General features: G+C 41.0%; 1 protein-coding gene across 1 annotated transcript in view; it reads right to left on the reverse strand.

The window, feature by feature from the left end:
• The window catches only part of ACTR3B (actin related protein 3B), a 33,624-nt gene extending 16,194 nt beyond the window's left edge, over nt 1-17,430 (reverse strand). The window contains exons 1-8 of the mRNA XM_065398919.1: nt 17,379-17,430; nt 10,897-11,021; nt 9,666-9,776; nt 8,276-8,371; nt 8,011-8,118; nt 6,160-6,303; nt 5,081-5,254; nt 1,485-1,577 (exon numbers count right to left, since the gene is read on the reverse strand). Of these exons, the coding sequence (XP_065254991.1) occupies nt 1,485-1,577; nt 5,081-5,254; nt 6,160-6,303; nt 8,011-8,118; nt 8,276-8,371; nt 9,666-9,737 (687 nt within the window). The 5' untranslated portion in view covers nt 9,738-9,776; nt 10,897-11,021; nt 17,379-17,430. The remainder of the gene's footprint in view (nt 1-1,484; nt 1,578-5,080; nt 5,255-6,159; nt 6,304-8,010; nt 8,119-8,275; nt 8,372-9,665; nt 9,777-10,896; nt 11,022-17,378) is intronic.
• Nucleotides 17,431-19,362: the final 1,932 nt, after the last annotated feature.

The following is a 19,362-nucleotide window of genomic DNA, read 5'->3' on the forward strand; positions in this document are numbered from 1 at the left end:
CAAATTTGGTCACAAAACATCTACTGGTTTCGAGTGGCCCCAAGAGCTGACTTAGGGCTTGTCTACACTACCGCGTGGGGTTGATCTAAGATACACAACTTCAGTTATGTGAATAGCGTAGCTGAAGTCGACATAGATCTATTTACTGCGGTGTCTTCACTGCGGTAAGTTGACAGCTGACGCTCTCCCGTCAACTCCGCTTGCGCTCCTCGTTCTGGTGGAGTACCGGAGTCGATGGCAGACGCGATAAATTGACCCCCGCTGGATCAATAGCTGCCCGCCGACCCGGCAAGTAGTGTAGATGAGCCCTTACTTAGCATACCTGCTTTACTGAGCAAAATGTTTTCCAGCACCATCCCACATACACCACCTTTGAAAGGCCAACATTACTATGTAACTCAGACACCTCAACGAACACCACCACATTCAACAACCAGGGAAGATGCATTTGAGGTCAGCAGTGAGGAGATCAAGCTATCTTCTTACTTAACTTAGGAGAAAACCATCACCACTTATATAGGTAAACAAACAAACCTCCACAATAACCTGTCATCTTTTACTCATCTGAAGTGCATCACAGCTGCAATGGTGAAAAACAACGAACATAGGTTGTCCTTCCAACTCAGAGAGAAAGCTCACTGCAGGCCTAGGTTTTAAAAGTCAGACTGAGGATTTATGGGCTGTAGTTAAGGAATCTCCATTTTCATATTCTAACAAGCCGGTAACAAAGATCTCTCTTGGCTGAGGCCTGATAAACGTATACAGGGTTAATAGCCTGGATTACGTCACTATTTTTTCTTCTTTACATATTTTAATACCTAGCTTCAGTATTTAGCTATTTGGGGGGGGAGGGGGAAGGGGGAAATGCAAGAGTCAAGATTACCAAAAACATACAAGTTTTCAAGCCATGGTATATTAATAAATTTCTAGGAACTCAAGTTATAATCCCAGCTCTGCTACAGACTCCACATGTGGTTTGGGCAGGTTACTTAACTTCTCTGCCTCAGTTCCTCCATTGGTAACATGGAGATAACACTTACCGATTTCACATGGCTGTTGCAAGAATTCAAGTGCTTCAAAAATGAAAAGCAGTAAATACTAAGTACCTTTCAATGAGAAATCCAAGTTATTTGGATTCCCCAAAAAAGTTTTTTTCTAGTACACCTCTACCCCGACATAACGCGACCCGATATAACACGAATTCGGATACAACTTGGTAAAGCAGCGCTCCAGGGGGGCGGGGCTGCGTGCTCTGGCAGATCAAAGCAAGTTCGATATAACACGGTTTCACCTATAACGCGGTAAGATTTTTTGGCTCCCGAGGACAGCATTATATCGGGGTAGATGTGTAGTACTTATACCTAGAGCTTGCCTTTCCCATACCAGATGGGAATGGTACTTACATAATTAAATAGTTCATTGTGAGAATATGGGCCTTTAATTTTCAGGTGAAGTGAGTCAGTCTTACCACAAAAAGACCATACCTTATATAATGGACGACGAACATCAATGGGACAGTTCTGTATAACTTCATCAACTACATCCGAAATGGATTCCATAAAATCTGGATTAGCAAGCTAAAAGAAATGGAATACAGACATATAAATGACATGAGAGGACTCTAGAGTTAATTTCCATGAACAATATGTTACAGCAACATTTTTCTGTAAAAAATTCACAGGGGCTGATGTTGCTTCTACTTATTAAATATGGTATGTACTTGTAGTGACCAAAATAAACTCCTCCATATAAATAAAAGGGAAATAATGCCACAGAGGTGTTAAATTTTTTTACTGTTGTAGTAAAATATAGGCTTTACTTCACTCTCCAAATCTTTAGACTAATCTTAATATTTGCCCTGCCTCAACTCCAAATCGTGTATTTCACTGCCAATAGAGTTGTATATCAAGAGGTCAAGAGGGTATATCAACAGATATGTAAACATACACAATAACTAAAGTTCAAGTGTGTGTGTGTGTGTGCGCGCGCATATATTTATTTATTTATTTTTAGGAAGTATAAAAAATTAAGATTGAGAAATCAAGCACTCATGCTTTAGGAAATTAATTATGAGCTCTTCCGCAATATTAAACTCAGCCATATTGCGCATATTAATAGCATTTACATTTAAGGAAGAGGGACAGAAGAAGATATAACAAATATGCAGCATGGATAGATTAACGTTGAGGCAGGAGAGAGATTTGGAATTTTCTGACTTCAGTGCTAGACATCTTAACCCTAATGTAACAATGCTCCTCTTCTGCTATCTGCAGGGATTGAACGTGGGATCTTTGGATCTAAAAGTTTACTGAGCTAATGAATAAGGTCCACTAGCTCAGAGGCAGTAGCAGACTCAAATCTATAATAAATGATCTGGCCACTAGAGCGGTCAGAGAGCCACAATGTTAGCATGGATCACTCCAATACTGCATTAACATTAGTTTAAATTCCCTTTTAAAAAAAAAGGTAAAACAAGTCTTGTTCTTATCTGTACATGCCCAAGCACACACTAGGTTAAATGCAAACCTGGCTAACGTCTTCTAAAATTGAAGAGCCAAATGGCCTGGTATCCAAATATTCAAGTGTCCCGATATCTTTATGTAAGTTAGACTTAATGGACATGGTTTTTCTAAGGCTGTCTTACACTACGAGCTAGGGCTGTGATTCCACTGCTCACATGCACATACTTGAGCTGGCCATCACTGAGCTAGCGAAAGTATAAACAGTAGGGTAGACACAGTAACACTAGTAGTGGCAGCAGAGGTACGGCTGAACCGTGCTGAATACAAATCTTCTTGAAACCAAGGATACGTAGTCGGCCTGGCTCTGCTGTCTCTTTACTACCACTCCCCACGCTCCCACCGCTACATCGCTATTTATACTTGCTCTAGCTCGATGAGGGACAGCACGAGTATGTGTACACAAGCACTACACACCAGTAGCTTGCAGCCTAAATTAATTATAGACTTTGCTCACATGTGGCAAAGTAATAGAGAGTTACAAGTCAGTGATCAAGTCACTCCAATAGATGAAAATAAAGCATTTCACCACAGCTGGGACCATCTGTGGTGTGTTTATTAAAAATGTCACAGGATATGTTTCTTGCAGACCCTGCATCACGGTGTGGCATGAATGGACTGAAGCATTTTTGTTTAGTTTTGTTTTGTGTTTTTACAGAATTGACACATTCAGCTGACATGCCAACCCAATTCAATCTGGGGTAGGGATCAGACATTCAACAGTGGTTCTTTGCTCCCGGATTCTGGAGTAGCGCAGGCAGTGCACTTGGCCTCCTGTCATGTCAAGATCAGTGCTAGAAGGCTCCAGAGAGAACTACACCCAGCCTGCCATGTCTTTGTAATAATGTAGGGTAGGGGCCTGAAGAATGATTAAAAACACTTAAAAAAATTAAGTGAGCAGAGATCTTAGGACTTTCAAGGATCACAGCCCTTCACTCAGATGCTAGGGATGAATATGGGCTTATGTGTTGGCACTGGCTTCAGACAGCACCTCTAAGACGACACATATGGGTGAAACTTTTTCATATTGTGGACACTTCTCAGAGATTCCCTTATGGGCCAACTTTTCCTTCCAATTACAACAGTTTTTGGAGACATACATTAGTAACGTTCGGGCAGTATTAATGAGACAAGATGAAAATAAACGTTTCTTTAATGGGGGTGGATGCAGCTGTTACATTAAATTCCCCCACATTTTGCACCTGTTGTTTTCCCCCTCTTTAGATATATGATTTTTGTGTCAGTACCAGATCTCCACAACTGCCATAGCCAGCATTATTCTACTCTTTCCTGATCATGCTGCAGCTTGGATCTAGCTGTATGTTCAGTATCTCTCCAATTTTGATCATGATTGACTTTACACCAAACATGAAGCATTTGCACAGATGTTGAAAGGGTTCTGGGTTTTTTGTCTTTAAAGTTTGGATGTCAAAAAAACCCTTCTGTGTACCCTATAAGAGCTCTAAACGAGATACACCCAGCAGGAAGAGTAAGTGTTTTCAGGGTGGATAGATGCTTTAGCATAGTCCAGAATCACTGCAGTATACTCCATGACTTCAAGCAGGTGGGCTAACTCACTGACCAGAAAACCCTTTCCAGCCACAGGATTTCCATCCCTTTCCTTTCTGGGTTCAGTTTTATTTCTTCAGATTAAGTTGTTTAACACAAGTTCAACATATCGATTATGTCCTTTTCCCCTCACCCAGGGTCTTCTGCAGGAGCCTACCTACCACCTACAAGATACACTCCACAGGCTGTCTGCCTGGAAGAAAGGTGAGCATCTCTGCTTCCTTCTCCTTCCTAGCCTTCGCCCTGTAAGCCATCTGTCTGAGTCATATAAACTGGGTTCTTTCCCCTGCCGTGGGGGGCCTACTTGATGCAGCTCTCGCAACTGAACTACTTGCTGTGCGGGTTGTTTGTTAGGTGGGAAACATCATGACATGTCAGTTATGCTTATACAATCAATGGTAATTTTAAATATACTCAGACCTGCTTAATGACAACCAATTTTAAGAGACTTGATTCAAGGATGAATTTGGCCTTCAGTTTTACAAGGACAGTCACTATAATAGGATCTGTTTATTGGAGTTTCCTTACCTAAAAGGCACCTCAAATATAAGTGTCCAAGAATTAAAATACTACTTCTGGTAAATTGCTATAAGCAGGAGTGATATTCAAAGGGTTTGACTATACAACTAAATATGCTGTATATAATTCATGAAGTTTGCTAATTTAAACCAGTATTTAAAAAAAAGAAAAAAGCCTCAGTCAAGATCTGAGATTTCAGGTAAATGTTTCTTGTTTTAGTTTATGTTTCTGAAAAACTGAAAGATTTAGACATTATATACCTCCACAGGAAAAACAAAAGATTAGGCAGTTATCCACCTATTATTGTGCGTCTGTGCATATATTAACCACAAGTCTTCCAGCCCTCTCAGACAAGACTTACTGGTATTTATAATTTCCACAAGGTGGTGCTCTAGCATCAAGAATTATATTGCACTTTTTTACAAAAAAAAAAAAAAAAAAAAAAAAATACAATGCTAGGCACTGTTTCTTACCTCAGGATGAAAGAAAATTTCAGGTCCAAGAAACCTTTCATAACCAATATCTATAATGAATTTATTTTTGTTGATTGCATTGATGCCTGTGTACTGTTTGATCCATTTTTGTGGATCTATATCATATTTGGCAAATTCTTTTACTATGTCAGGGCAAATGTAACAATATTTTTCCTGTAAAGAAATACCATGCATTAAAAGTTGCCTAAATTGATCATACATAATTATTAAATACATTAAGGAATATTTCAGAAAAACAGTGAAAATTACTTAATTGGAGAATCAAAAGCAAGATCTAAATCTATTAACCTACGATTCACATTCAAGATACGAACATACTGTTCTTACAATTCTAACCTTATTCTTAAGGAACAGACTGGTCAGGAAAAGTCCTACATAATCAATTGGTAAGGCCCCCAATCCTGCATTAAGAGATGCACAAGACCCCATTGATTTCAATGGGGCTCCACACTGGCAAACTCCTTAACTTACATGGAATGTCACTGAAATCGCTCCACCTGTATGCATTTCATGGAATCATAGAATATCAGGGTTGGAAGGGACCTCAGGAGGTCATCTAGTCCAACCCCCTGCTCAAAGCAGGACCAATCCCCAATTTTTGCCCCGATCCCTAAATGGCCCCCTCAAGGATTGAACTCACAACCCTGGGTTTAGCAGGCCAATGGTCAAACCACTGAGCTATCCCTGGTGATCATCCCAGTAATATTATGCAATATATGCAAGACTCAGAGGTCGAGGTTTTATGGAGAATTTTCTTAACTAGCATAGTTCAAATTTGAAGCAAACTCTAAAGCCTGAATCAAATCCCAATTTCACCTTTAAAACACGTACATATTAACTCTAAAGAAAAGTCTTGCTTGATGCTTATTCATATTTCTCCTTGTTTCCCCTTTACATCTTTTCCCCCTCATTTTGTGAAGAACTTAAATAGAAGGAAAAGTATAGTTAGACAATTCCTATATTTGTATATGTAAAAAGGGTCACTGGCAATGTGTTAAAACAAAAAACAAAAATCTACCTCTCTTAAAAGAAAGGTAAATTTCACATCAAATTTTTACCTTTATGGCTTTTGCTGTCTCCAGAGACTGTTCAGGGGGAATTCCTACCTCCCTCTCCCTTAGGATCTGCTGAATGAAATATGTAATATCTCTACCTGCAATAGGGATATGTTTGATGCAACTTCCAATTACATAACCTTCTGCCTATGGAAAAAAAATGCTTAGAAAAAGCTGGTGTATGAAGTACCAAAAGTTAACAGCAGAATATAATGTTCATTTTTACCCAGCAGCTTCTTGGTTTTTTTTAAAAAACTAAAAGTGAAATTTTGGCACCTTTCAAAGTGACCTCAAATTTGTAAACCCTAATGATGATTGATGCTACTTTCTAAGGCCCTTGATTACTATTTGCAGAACTGATGCTGCTTAATATTATCTAATACAAAAATCAGCAGTGAATGTAAAAAAAACAAAAAAAGTTAAAGGATAATCTTAAATGCATGCTGAAGATAGAGACGTTCCAACCATGAGGTCTTTTTCAGGAATGATCTAAAAAGGCAAAAAGTATTCATGAGAAGAGAAAGCAGGTATCGTGCATGAGAGACTGAAAAATGGATAGAGAAGAACAAAGGTTACAAAAATACCGAAGAAACAACAACAAAAACTATTAAAGGAAGGGAAAGTGACCAAAAAACACAGTAAGGAAAAGTGATGTTTTAAAATGCATCATGAAAAAGGTAATAAATAAAGACAAGAGAAAAAGGAACAGGGTAATATATTGGCCATAGCTAGTAATAGTAAACACAGCAATGACTATTCATATGGCAAGCTTGTGTTGTTTCTAATAGTTCCCATTTTAAGTTCTGTATAGCAAATACTGCAGGGTATAGATAACTACCAACATGCAATAAGCTTAAAAATGTTAATGGAGCCCACAGCACTATAATATATTTCAGTACTTAGATGTCATTCAGGCACATTACCTGTTTCGCAAATATACTGGATGGCATAATTGGAACAGAAATTAGAGTGCATAAATAATTATTACATCTTTGTATCCTGAGAGGTTTAGACAATTAGAAATTGACTAGATGCTTGTGTTGTATTTATATAAGCTTGCCTTTGTTTCACACAAGTAACGTGCACTCTAATTTTTTTTAGAATAGCATAAGGAAATACCCCATATGTGAAAGGTAGAATACTATACAAATGTCCAGCCAAAAACTTTTTGGATATGGAACTCAACACACAGAGAAGTGCTACACATTCAGGCAAAGATGAAATCTCTCCATCATGTGAGAATATCCACTACACTGACCAACTTTCCAAATTTGAGCAGTATTAACAAATATTGGTCATGGGAAAAATTTGGATACAGCAGGATGCGTGGACAGGATTTATACAAGAATAGGAATCTCCAATAGGCATATTGACTCCTTTTTCATGGCCTTCATGTCGGAAGACAGGATACTGGGCCAGAGGGACCTATTGGTCTGACCCAGTATGGCAGTTCTTACTGACCTCAAAGAGAAAGAGCTGTAATGGTATTTAATGAACTTGGATTTCAATTTTTTCCAAAACAACTACTGTAACCACATTCTGAAGACTCATTTGAAAAATGCTGACTTTTTTATGTAAAATATCACCACTATAAAGTTTAAAATTTTAAAAATCTGATTTATAATTACATATCTTCTATTGCATACATTTCTAATGCATTATCTATAATTTGGTCCTAAAATTAATATAACACATTATACATACACATTCCTTTTCCCTAACCTCCACTACTCCTCCACAGTGTCACCATTAATATCCACAAAATCTGGAAAAAATAAAATTGGTCTATTAACTGAAGACCAAGAAAACTTTCACAGTCACACAAACAATTTAAGATCTTAAACTGCCACCTACCACAGGAATTACATGTGTTACTCCATCACCACTGTCAATGACTATTCCTGTTAATGTACGTTCGCCAACCTGCCGTGAAGTCCAAGATGCGGCTAAGGCCAACACTGCCTAGATAAGAAACAAAGTTAATATTTAGATATGGATAGAACATGTTAACAGATAATCTTAGAAGATCCTGCTTCAAACATTTCAGGTATATGCTTGCAGATGACCATACATACTCCAGCTATACTGTACTTTAGAAGTATAGATTCACTTTGTTCACCTGAACAGCAATGTAAAGTCCTGGTACGTTAAAAGATTCAAACATGATTTCTGCAAGATACTCTCTGTTTTCTGGAGTGTTCAGTGGAGGTTCTGTCTGTAAAGAAAAGTCACCTTATTAAATATCAAATGCAGTTCAGACTTTTATTAAACTTGGCTCCTGAGCCAGCAGTAACCCAATTTTTCAGTTTATGAGTGGGCTCAAGAATCTCAAATAAGTCCCAGGTAAATAGATCTGATCCATTTACTCTTTGGCGGGTAGACACAGACCCAACCTTCCACAACATGGTTGTTAACATTTCTTTGAAAAATTACTGATGATTAGGAAAAAAGTTTGGTTTGACATGTGAACAGAAATGACATACTGTGAGCACAATAAATAGTATGACTTTGACATATAAGTACATGTAAGGAGGAAACACATCCAGAGTAAGAAACTGATCCTGCAAACACTTATGCAACTGCCTAACTTTCCTACCGTAAGTGGTCCCATTGATCTCAATAGGACTACTCACCATAATAAAGTTAAACACAGTGTATGTGTGTTTGCAAGACTGGTGTATAAGGGATAATCTGCATTACGTACAGGGAGCAGACTTAACGTCTAAGGATTCTTCACATCGCTGCTACTCCTACCTGGGAGGGGATGAATTACCAAGGAAAACAGATGAAAGAATGTGCATTAATTTTAAAATAAACTAAAATTAGATTATGTGGAATCCTGCAAAACAAACAAGGAAATCTGGTTGCATACAACTACCTAGTGTAATAAATTACAACCATCTTTCCAAACAATTCATATAAACAGCCTGATGTTTAGTGGTGAACAAGTTTCAAGGTTGATCCAATTTGGGACCTTAACTACTTAACAGTGGTCTTTATTTAAAAAAAAAAAATCCAGCTATGAATTATGTATTCTTTATATTTATCTCCTCCTATGCAAAACCACTGATTTTTAAAAAAGCATTTTGCATTAAGTAACTAATTTCATCTTCAACAGAAACCTTTCACAGAAGGTAATACATAATTGTGCACATGATTGCTAACATACAGCATATTGCTAAGTGACATTTCCCCCTATTTCACTGTAATGCTTTATTTTGTTTGACTGAAGTCAGCCAATTATTTTAAGCAGCATCTGTAATTCAATCAAGCCATCCAAAGCTTTTTAAAAAAAATAAAGCCCAAACCAAGAAGCCTGTTTCAGAAGTGTACTGGAAACTGGCTCGAATGTGATTTTATATATTATTTCTACAACAATAAAAAAAATGAAAAGTTACAAAAGGCTTCTAGGCTTTATATACATAACAAAACCTACTTGAATGTTATCCACCACAATTATACCATCTCCCATTTGTGGAAGCATTTTCTTACCCAGTTCTATTACTCACCATTAAAAAGTAATGATCCTCGGGTTCAGCGCGAAGATATTTAAAAATTACTTGCTCCATGAATCTCTCCATGAGATCCCAGTCTTCAACAAGACCGTGTCGTATGGGCCACTGAAGCAAGAGAACATTTTAAACATGTCAGTGTATGAGCCAGTAGGTAACAATACAATGAACACGGGAAGCAAAATCCTAGTATCTATGAGAACCATAAATACTCACCTATAGAAACGTTGTGTCACTGTTCTACTTTTAAAAGAAAGCCAATGACTTAAAAATTATCATCCTCTCCTGGGTCTCTCATTATGATTCTGTTTGTGGATAGGGGACTGGACTGGGAGTCAGAAGACCTAGGTTCTATTCTTAGTTCTGCCACTGCTTTACTGTGTGACCTGGGCAAGGCACTTCACCTCCCTGTGCATCAGTTACCCCATCTGTAAACTAGGGATAATGATGCTTCTGATCCTTTGTAAGCATTTTGCAATCTATGAATGATCAGAGGTAAGAAGACAAACCAAGACTTCAGTATTATATTATTTTAGACCATAGGTTCCTATAAGCAGGGGCTATCTTTGCATTTTGTTTAGTGCCCAGCACACAGTTGGTGCTTAAGCTAATATATAAGAAACTAATATCCGATATGTATTTTATTAATATTTAACATATACCTTACTTCATTAATCCCCCACAGAAAAGGATCCTTTACAGGAAAAAGAAAAACTGACTCACAGAGAAATGGACTTATAAGATGACCCTGTGCACAGGGGCCAGGGGACATGTTCTGACATTTCTCAAAGCAAACTGATCAGCACCAAAATAGTCAGAAATTTTATCATTAATATAAGTCCCATATAATTTTCGGCAAGAGGAAATAGAAAGATTTGGTATCTATGACTATATTAGCTACTGACATTACAGGGGAAAAGAAAGTGCATTATATTAATGGACCCTCCCAAAATGGATCTGTCATCAACTGTTGCTAAAGCATTGGTAGAACAACTATTTTAAAAGAGGCCAACCAACAAAATGTGCACATGCTAAACTGAAGCCAACTAAATTCAATCCTTTCATTCTGCAACTTCAATGACTAGTATACTTAATGATAGCAAACTTCAGATAAGTGTTTATTTCAAATCTTCTTGACAGGCATTTAAACAAGCTACAATAATAAAAATATAGAGTCAATTCAAAAAGATTTCTGAAAGATGTTTAAAGCTTCATTATATATTCTTACTTTTGTAGCATAGGTAGGTTTATCTATGGCTTCATCTCCTATGAAAAAGTCTAGATCATCAACTCCCTTCAATTCTCTCCTCTGGGCTTGGTCGCCTACTTTTGGTGACTCTCTGATTGCAATACCTAAATAAATAAATAAATAAATAAATCCATCACAAAAGAATACATTAAAAATGAAACTCCTTTTCTAAACATAGAACAATGTGAGGTGTTAAGCGTTCCCCTTTCCTGCTTTAAATAAAGCAAGCAAGGCTTCTTTTCTCAAAAACAAAGACTGGAATGTAGGAAGTGATAAGCTGACACACTAATATGTTAGGGTACATTTTCAGTGCAGTGCAGGGGATCTGGTCACTTATCTCCAATTAACATCAGTGGGAGTTGTGACCAAATCCCCACTCACTCACTCACACCACTTTAAAAATTTAACCCATTACCAAGTACAGCGCTCAAGAGAACTGTATACTTTTGATTTCCAATCCAGTAGGCACTCCTGAAGTGAGGAAATGACAGGTTTTTCTGGGTCTCAATATACCAGGCAAGTTGAAAAATTAAGAGAAAGGGGAGGAAGCGGGAGCATGAAGAAAATATTCGAAAACATTAAATTACTGAGCCATTATTCTGGCTAGTAGAAAAAAAATCAATTTGCAGCCCTACAGAGAAGCCTATTGAGACATTCATGCTTGCTTTTAGCAGGAGGCACCTATCACTAAAATCACTAGCAGAAGGCTAGTGTAGACAGAAAGATTAAGCAGCAAGAAAGCTAGGGCAAACTATAAATAAAAACAGAATAAAATGTAGCCTGTTTATTTACAATCTTGTTTCAGTAAGCCAGAATCACACACTCAACCACTTATAATGGAGAACAGGCAGTATGTAGAATAATCACTTAAGAATGCTTTTAATAGTATTAGGCCAAAGGATTCTTCAGTTTGAAAACTTCTTTCAGAAACATACACCAGACCCCCACAAAATATTCCAATTGACAAAAGCAGGATTTATATTAAATTAATAGTTATGGGAAATATTTTCTACCACATGGTGAATACATAAACCTATTTAGCACAACACATACATATATCTTTATAAACTCTTGATTTAGAAAATTGCTTTAACACTTAAAACTATGTTAACTAAACTACATAGTTACTGCACTGTAGTTCTGATAGAGAGTGCTTTCCCAGTTACTTCCTTGGACCTCTGGGTTTATTTAATATTTCCTTACCTTGTAGCATCTATCCAAAAAAAAAAAAAAAAGTCAGCATTCAAGGCAGGCAAAAAAATACTGTGGACATTAGAAAACTAGATGTTTTGTTAGCTTAACTGAACAAAGTCCCATAAACCTTTTCAAATACAGCAGAAGCATAATTAGCACCTCAAATTTAAGGCAATATGTAGTCCATACAAAGTTTTTAAGCTTAAGATACAAGACTACAAGACATTACTGAAATAAAGGAAAATTAAAATCAATGGAGTTTAGAAAGGTATCAAATTTAGATTTGAAAATTTTTGGTGTTAATATGGGTCAATAAAAAAATAGGTAGCAAATCCAAATAATGAGACCATTTTAATATGCTATGGGCACAGCATGTACGCACCACAAAAAGTGGTGCAGTATATTCCTGATTCTTCTTCGAGTGATGGTCCCTATTGTATTCTATTGAGAGTTATGCACATGCACCATGCCTCCAGAGCGGTTCAAAGTAGTATTGCCTGGCGGTCCACACATGCGCTCTTGTATTGTCTTATAGTTTCTCCTGAGGCGATAAAGGGTGGGGAAGATCATCCACGTCTCCAGTTCCTTCTCACGGCCACATGGTCCAAATTGGAGCTTCTGCTGCCCTCTCATTGTTAGTGACCCATTTTCAAAAAATTTTACAAAAACAGTTCTTATTTTCATTCATTAGTTAAAATTTTATTGTTTTTCGTTGTACTTTGGTAATTCCTAGTATTTTTTATAATTAAGGATTTGGGATGCCGCTTCAGCAGTTTTTCTCCCCAAACAATCTCCCCCCCCCCCCCCCCTTTACCCCCACGCAGCTCCCAGGTCTGGGTACTGGTTTATGCTGAAGATGCCAGGATTCAAAGTCTGTGCTTCCTGCCCTCGCTCGTTTTCCATCAGCAACGAACACCAAGGCTGTTTATGCTGTTTGGGGGAAGGCCACATGACAGTATCTGCCTCTCCTTCACAGCCCATACACAGGAAGGCTGAGCTCTCCACCTCAAGAAGCACCCTATGGTCCCAAAATCGGATCCTGGCCAGGAACCATCCCCATACATCAGTCTGAGCAATACAAGAGCACTCCCCGTACCCTGGAGCCTCCGTCCAGATCAACCAGTATCCGTGCTACAGACCCCGCGTTGTGGCCTAGCCAGGAGCCATGGAAGCATGCACATCCCAGCTTCTTCTACTCTTCTCCTCCCTAGGAGTGAGCAAGAACGTTGAAAAATCAACCTTGCACCATACTCGGCCCCTGGAATTCATAGGAGCTCGCATCAATTCGACCTCTGCCTGAGCTTATCTGCCACAAGACAGATTCCAGAGCCTACTGGAGCAAATTGCACGGATAAAGTCCAACCCTTCTGTCTCGGCCAGGACTTACCTCTCCATCCTAGGGCACATGGTGGTGTGTACATATATCACGTCCTTCACCCACCTGCACCTTCACTGTCTACAGCTGTGGCTGCAAAGAGTTTATTCCCTTATGCACCATGCTCAACTTTCCACCAGAAGTCATCTCTTCTCTTCAATGGTGGACAGACCCAATACAAGTCTGCTCCGGGATGCCCTTCCTCCCATCCTCGCCGACCATGACAGTCATAACAGATGCGTCACTCTCAGGCTGGGGCACTCACACTGGAGATCACATGACACAAGACACCTGAACCACACAAGAGGCCAGGATGCACATAAACATTCTCAAACTTTGGGCAGTACACAAAGAATGCCACGTGTTCTTACCAGCTATCTGCTATTGCCACGTCCTCATCATGTCAGACACCACCACCACAGTATACTACATAAACAAACAAGGGGGCATGAGGTCCCCAGCACTGTGTATGGAAGCGATTTGCCCCTGGGAATGGTGCATCAAACCACATATCCTTTTGCCAGCAGCCTACCTGCCTGGCACCTAGAATGTGATTGCAGATTCTCTCAGCAGGAACTTTGCAACTGACTACAAATGGGAGTTGCACGACAATAATCGTGGACATCTTTGGTCACTGGGGTACACCAATCAGAGACCTCTTTGCATCTCACACCAACACCAAATGTACCCAATATTGCTCCACAGGAGGACTCTGTGCCCACTCACTGGCAATGCTCTGGTCATGGATTGGTCAGATCAGATGAACTACGCCTCCCCCACCCACCCTCCTATCCCGCTTCCTCCATAAACTCTGGCAGGAGAAAGCAACAGCCATTCTGATCACTCCATTCTGACCTCGCCAATTCTGGCTCCCTCGTCTTCTCTGTCTGTTGAAACAACCTCCACTCCTGCTACAGACATTTCTGGAACTACTGACACAAAACAAGGGCAGACTCGGGCATCCAGACCCATGGACGCTACAACTGACAGCATGGGTTTTGGATAGACACTTCCATTTGTACAAGAATGCTCATTGGCAGTGCAAGATATCCTCTCCAGTAGCTGAAAGGACTCCACAAGGCGATCCTATCAGGCAAATGGACACGCTTCACCTCCAGGTCAGATTGGCAGAGACCTTTAGGGGTGGGGTTCTCCTTCCTCTGCAGCATTGGGCCTGGGTCACTTGCAGATTTAAACTAGTGTAAATACTGAATTCTCTATAACTTGAAGTCTTTAAACCATGATTTGAGGACTTCAGTAACTCAACCAGAGCTTAGGGGTCTATTTTAGGAATGGCTGGGTTAGGTTCTGTGGCCTACAATGTGCAGGAAGTCAGACTTGATCACAATGGTCCCTTCCAACCTTACAGGGTATGAGTCCTGGACCCAACAGCAAGGTCTTGCCCCCGAAGCTGTGGGCATCCCCTAAGTGCTCTTAGACTATTTCCTCCACATGAAAACCTAGGGACTGGCTCTCAGCTCTATCAGAGTGCATGCAGCAGCCATTAGCACTTTCCATCCTCCAGTGGAAGGGCATTCCATTTTTATCCAAACCTTGACCACCCAGTTCTGAAAGGGCCTTTTATGTAAATATCCACTCATTCAGCCCATTGCTCCCCAATGGGTCCTTATCTCTTTAGTGAACTCTCTCTTTGAACCGCTGGCCTCCTGCCCTCTCTCTCTCTCCTCTCCATGAAGGTCACTTTCCTTGCTGCCATTACCTCAGCGAGGAAGGCTGGTGAGCTGGAAGCCATGATGGCAAACCCCCCTTTTACTGCGTTCCATAAGGACAAGGTCTACTACAACTGCTTCCCTAGTTTCTGCCAAAGGTGCTTTTCCAATTCCACCTCAACCAACCCATACATCTGCCTACCTTCTTTCCAAACCCACATGCCTCGAATGAGGAACAGTGGCTTCATTCCCTCAAAGTGCATAGGGCCCTGGGACAAAGCCATTCTGGAAGTCTCCCAGACTATTTGTCATCATAGCGGAGAGAATTAAAGGATAGGCCATTTCCACCCAGAGAATCTCTAAGTGGATCTCAGAGTGCATTACGCGCTGCTATCACTTGTCAAGGCTCTCCCCACCAGATAGGATACAAGCCCATTCCGTGAAAGTACAAGCATCAACCACAGCCGCACTCCACGACAAACCCCTTACGAACATATGTAAGGCGGCCACGTGGAGTTCGGTACACACCTTTTCCTCTCATAGGAACAAAGGACCATCTTCCTCACACCCTCCTCCTATCTAAGTACTGCTTGTCAATCACCCTCAGTGGACTACAACTGGGACCATCACTTGAAGAAGAGGTTACTTACCTGTAACTGGGGTTCTTCAAGATGTGGGGGCTCTATCTGTATTCCAATCCCACCCTCCTTCCCCTCTGCCACAGCTCTGTAGGTCTACGGTGGAGAAGGAACTGGAGACGTGGCCAGTCCGCCCCACTCTTTATCACCTTGGATGAAAACAGGAGGCAGGACAGGGGCGCATGCTCTGACCACCGTGCAATACTACTTTGAAAAGCTCCAGCTCCAGGAGCAGGTGTATAACCCTGAGTGGAATACAGATAGGGACCACACATCTCGAAGAACCTCCAGTTACAGGTAAGTAACCTCCTCTTATCTGAATAGCGTGGGGGTTATGGATTTTATTCAGATAATTGAGACGGCAAGAACCATTCAGCTGCAGGGTGGCCTCCCCCGCAGCCAGGAGCTCTTCCTTTTCCTCGCAGTGCTGGCCAGGGGTCTCTGCTCTGCCCCGCCAGGACTGCAGCCTCTCCCCACACCTTGCGCCTGAAGGGATTAGGTGTCATCAGCTCAGCAGCAGCACAGGAAGCTCTCTGCAGCTCCAGTGTCACGGCCCCACTGCCATGACAGTGGAACTGCAGAGGGCTCCCTGCGCTGCCGCAGAGCTGGTGATACCCAATCCCTGCAGGAGCAAGGTGCAGAGAAGGCTGCGGTCCTGGCAGGGCAAAGCAGAATCTTGGCCAGGGATCTCTGCTCTGCCCTACTAGGACTGCAGCCTCCCTGCTTACATCTTGCACCTGGCTGGGGTTGGGTATCACCAGCCTGCAGCAGCACAGGGAGCCCTCTGCAGCTCAGCTGTCACAACCCTGCTCACGGACAGCTGGGCTGCAACGGGCTCCCTGCACTGCTGCAAGAGCCATTCAGCACCAGTGTGACCTCCCTGGCAGCCAGGGGTTTGTCCTGCTCCTCCTCCTCCTCACAGTCTGGCTGGGGGCTCTGCTCTATTATCCGAACCGCCACATTATCAGAATCCCTTCCTTGTCCCCCAGCATGAGATACATGAATTCTATGCCCTCTGCAGCATGTATCTCATGCTGGGGGACAAGGAAGGGATTCTGATAATGTGGAGGTTCAGATATATAGGAGTATACTGTATAAGACTCCCAACCAGGGACACTGTTATTTAATATTTGTTTTTGTTTTTTTACTCTGTCTAGAGTCCTAGTCAGCATAAAGATGGATACACATTGCTGCCAAGTGGTACCTGCATTTCAGTACTGAAATTGACAAGAGGCCTCCCTCATACTACCCAAGCTGTAACCACAGAGTCAGGTAAAGAGGAAGTACCTTGTATTCTGTCTAAGCCAGGGTCCTGGCAGGAAAACAATAGAGATAGGAAGGAAATGGTACTAGAGCTCTTTTCATCTCAGTCATAGCAACCAGAAACTGATTTAATGAGGAACAGTCCTGGCAAACTGCAGGAAAGAGTTTTCATTAGCTATACTCAAGTCAAGGATGCAGATATAGTGAATATGGACAAGAGACCTTGGAAGACTGAATTAAGATCTGGAAAGCAAATTATTTATTGCTCATCATTTTCATGAATAACTTTGTACATCAGAAGCTGAGGCAAAAGTTACTTACATGATGGAATAATGAACTGTGGTTCCGTATTTCCTGCATAGCCAAGTTTTGTGTACCTAAAAGAGTTATCAATAGGTCTTTAGATGCATCAAGAAAAAAAGTCAGTTCATTTTCAAGCTCAATACGGACTATACAAAGTAAAGACACTAATCATGCTTCTTGCGGTGTGAAAGCCAAACAAAAGTATGGACTATCTACATTGTTAAGCACAGCTCTGCTCTGAAAAATGACTAAATGTCATATAGTGGAGGTCCATATTTATGTCCAATTATTTAAGTATCAAACATTCTTAGTTTACAAGTGAAAAGGTATTCCTCCCCCCCCCCCACTTCTAATTATCAATTCAACTTAGGTTTTCTCCATCTCACTTATCACCTGTTAAAAAAAAAAAAAAAAAGAGAGAGAGAGAGAGAGAAAGATTCTGCAGGACATATTATTCTGTTAAGAACATAAGAACAGCCATACTGGGTCAGACCAAAGGTCCATCTAGCCCAGTATCTTGTCTTCCGACAGTGGCCAATGCCAGGTGCCATAGAGGGAATGAACAGAACAGGTAATCATCAAGTGATCCATCCCCTGTCGCCCATTCCCAGCTTCAGTTCCCATAATGTCACCTGCATCCCATAATTTTTGTGCCTTTTCTCAAAATCCCACAAACCCACATGGGACCTCCTTACCGTCTACCATCTTTGACAGAACCATGGAGCCTGCACCATTCTGCACTACCATCATGAGCATTGCAAGCAGAGGGCATATAATCTTGCAATATTTGCAAAGCCACTAGAAAAACCAAAACAGTGGGAAACATGACGATTTCGTGGAGGACAGAGTGCTGTGGAACATAATGAGAACCAATTCAAGGCTGTTGGTGGCATGCACGGAGCAGCTGCAGATAGTGGAGTGCCACTTCTGGGCCCAAGAAATGACCACTGACTGGTGGGATCGCATCGTAACGTAGGCTTGGGATGACAAGCAGTGGCTGCAGAACTTTCAGATATGCAAGCCAACATTCCTGGATCTATGCGCTGAGCTCACCCCAGACCTCCTGGGCAGCAACACTAAAATGAAAGCTGCACTGACAGTGGAGAAGCGAGTGGCAATCGCACTGTGGAAACCTGCAATCCCAATTGCTACTGGTCCATTGTAAATCAATTTGGAGTCAGGAAATCCACCTTGGAGGCCACTGTCATGCTGAACCACTAATCACCTCCTGCTATGTCGGATTGTGACTCTCGGCAATATGAACAACATAGTGGATGGATCTGCAAAAATGGGGTTCCCGAATTGCGCTGGAGTGACAGATAGGGATGTGTGTGCTATTTGGATACCAGATCATCTTGCCACAAAGCATATCAACAGAAAAGGCTACTTTTCTATGGTTATGCAAGCACTGGTGGATCACTGGGAGTGCTTCACTGACAGTGTTAGCTGGTCAGGGAAGGTAAAGGACACAGGACTTTTCAGAAAGCTGCAATCAGGCACTTTCTTCCCCAACTAGCAGATTACCACTGGGAATGTTGGAATTGCCAATAATGATCCTGGGCAACCCTGCCTACCTATTTGCTCTCCTGGCTTATGAAGCTGTGCACCAGCTATCTCAACAGTACCACCATCTGTAATGTCTACAACTTCAGTTGTCTGCTGGTACCACCAGCAGTGCTGCAACTGAACGTATATCAGTAAATTACCTGTATCAAAAAAAAAAAAAAAAAAAGGCTGTCTTTGTCTAGTAAAACCAAGGATGAGTTCATAATAGCAAACTGCAACATGACTCCATTTTGACTCCAAGATGAAAAGATTGCTTGGTTCATTTATGCAACAAATTTTCCCTTTCATCTTGTTCAGAAGGGACATTTCATTGACACGGTTCAATCGTTATGACCAGGCTATATTAAGCCTGGCAGAGCAGACGATGCTGTAAGGTTGCTAGATACAGCGTATGAGAAGGAAATTGAACAGTGTGCAAAAAACATTGATAGAAAAT

This window comes from Emys orbicularis, chromosome 2 (assembly GCF_028017835.1).
Source record: "Emys orbicularis isolate rEmyOrb1 chromosome 2, rEmyOrb1.hap1, whole genome shotgun sequence".
In the NCBI taxonomy this organism is placed as follows: domain Eukaryota; kingdom Metazoa; phylum Chordata; order Testudines; family Emydidae; genus Emys; species Emys orbicularis.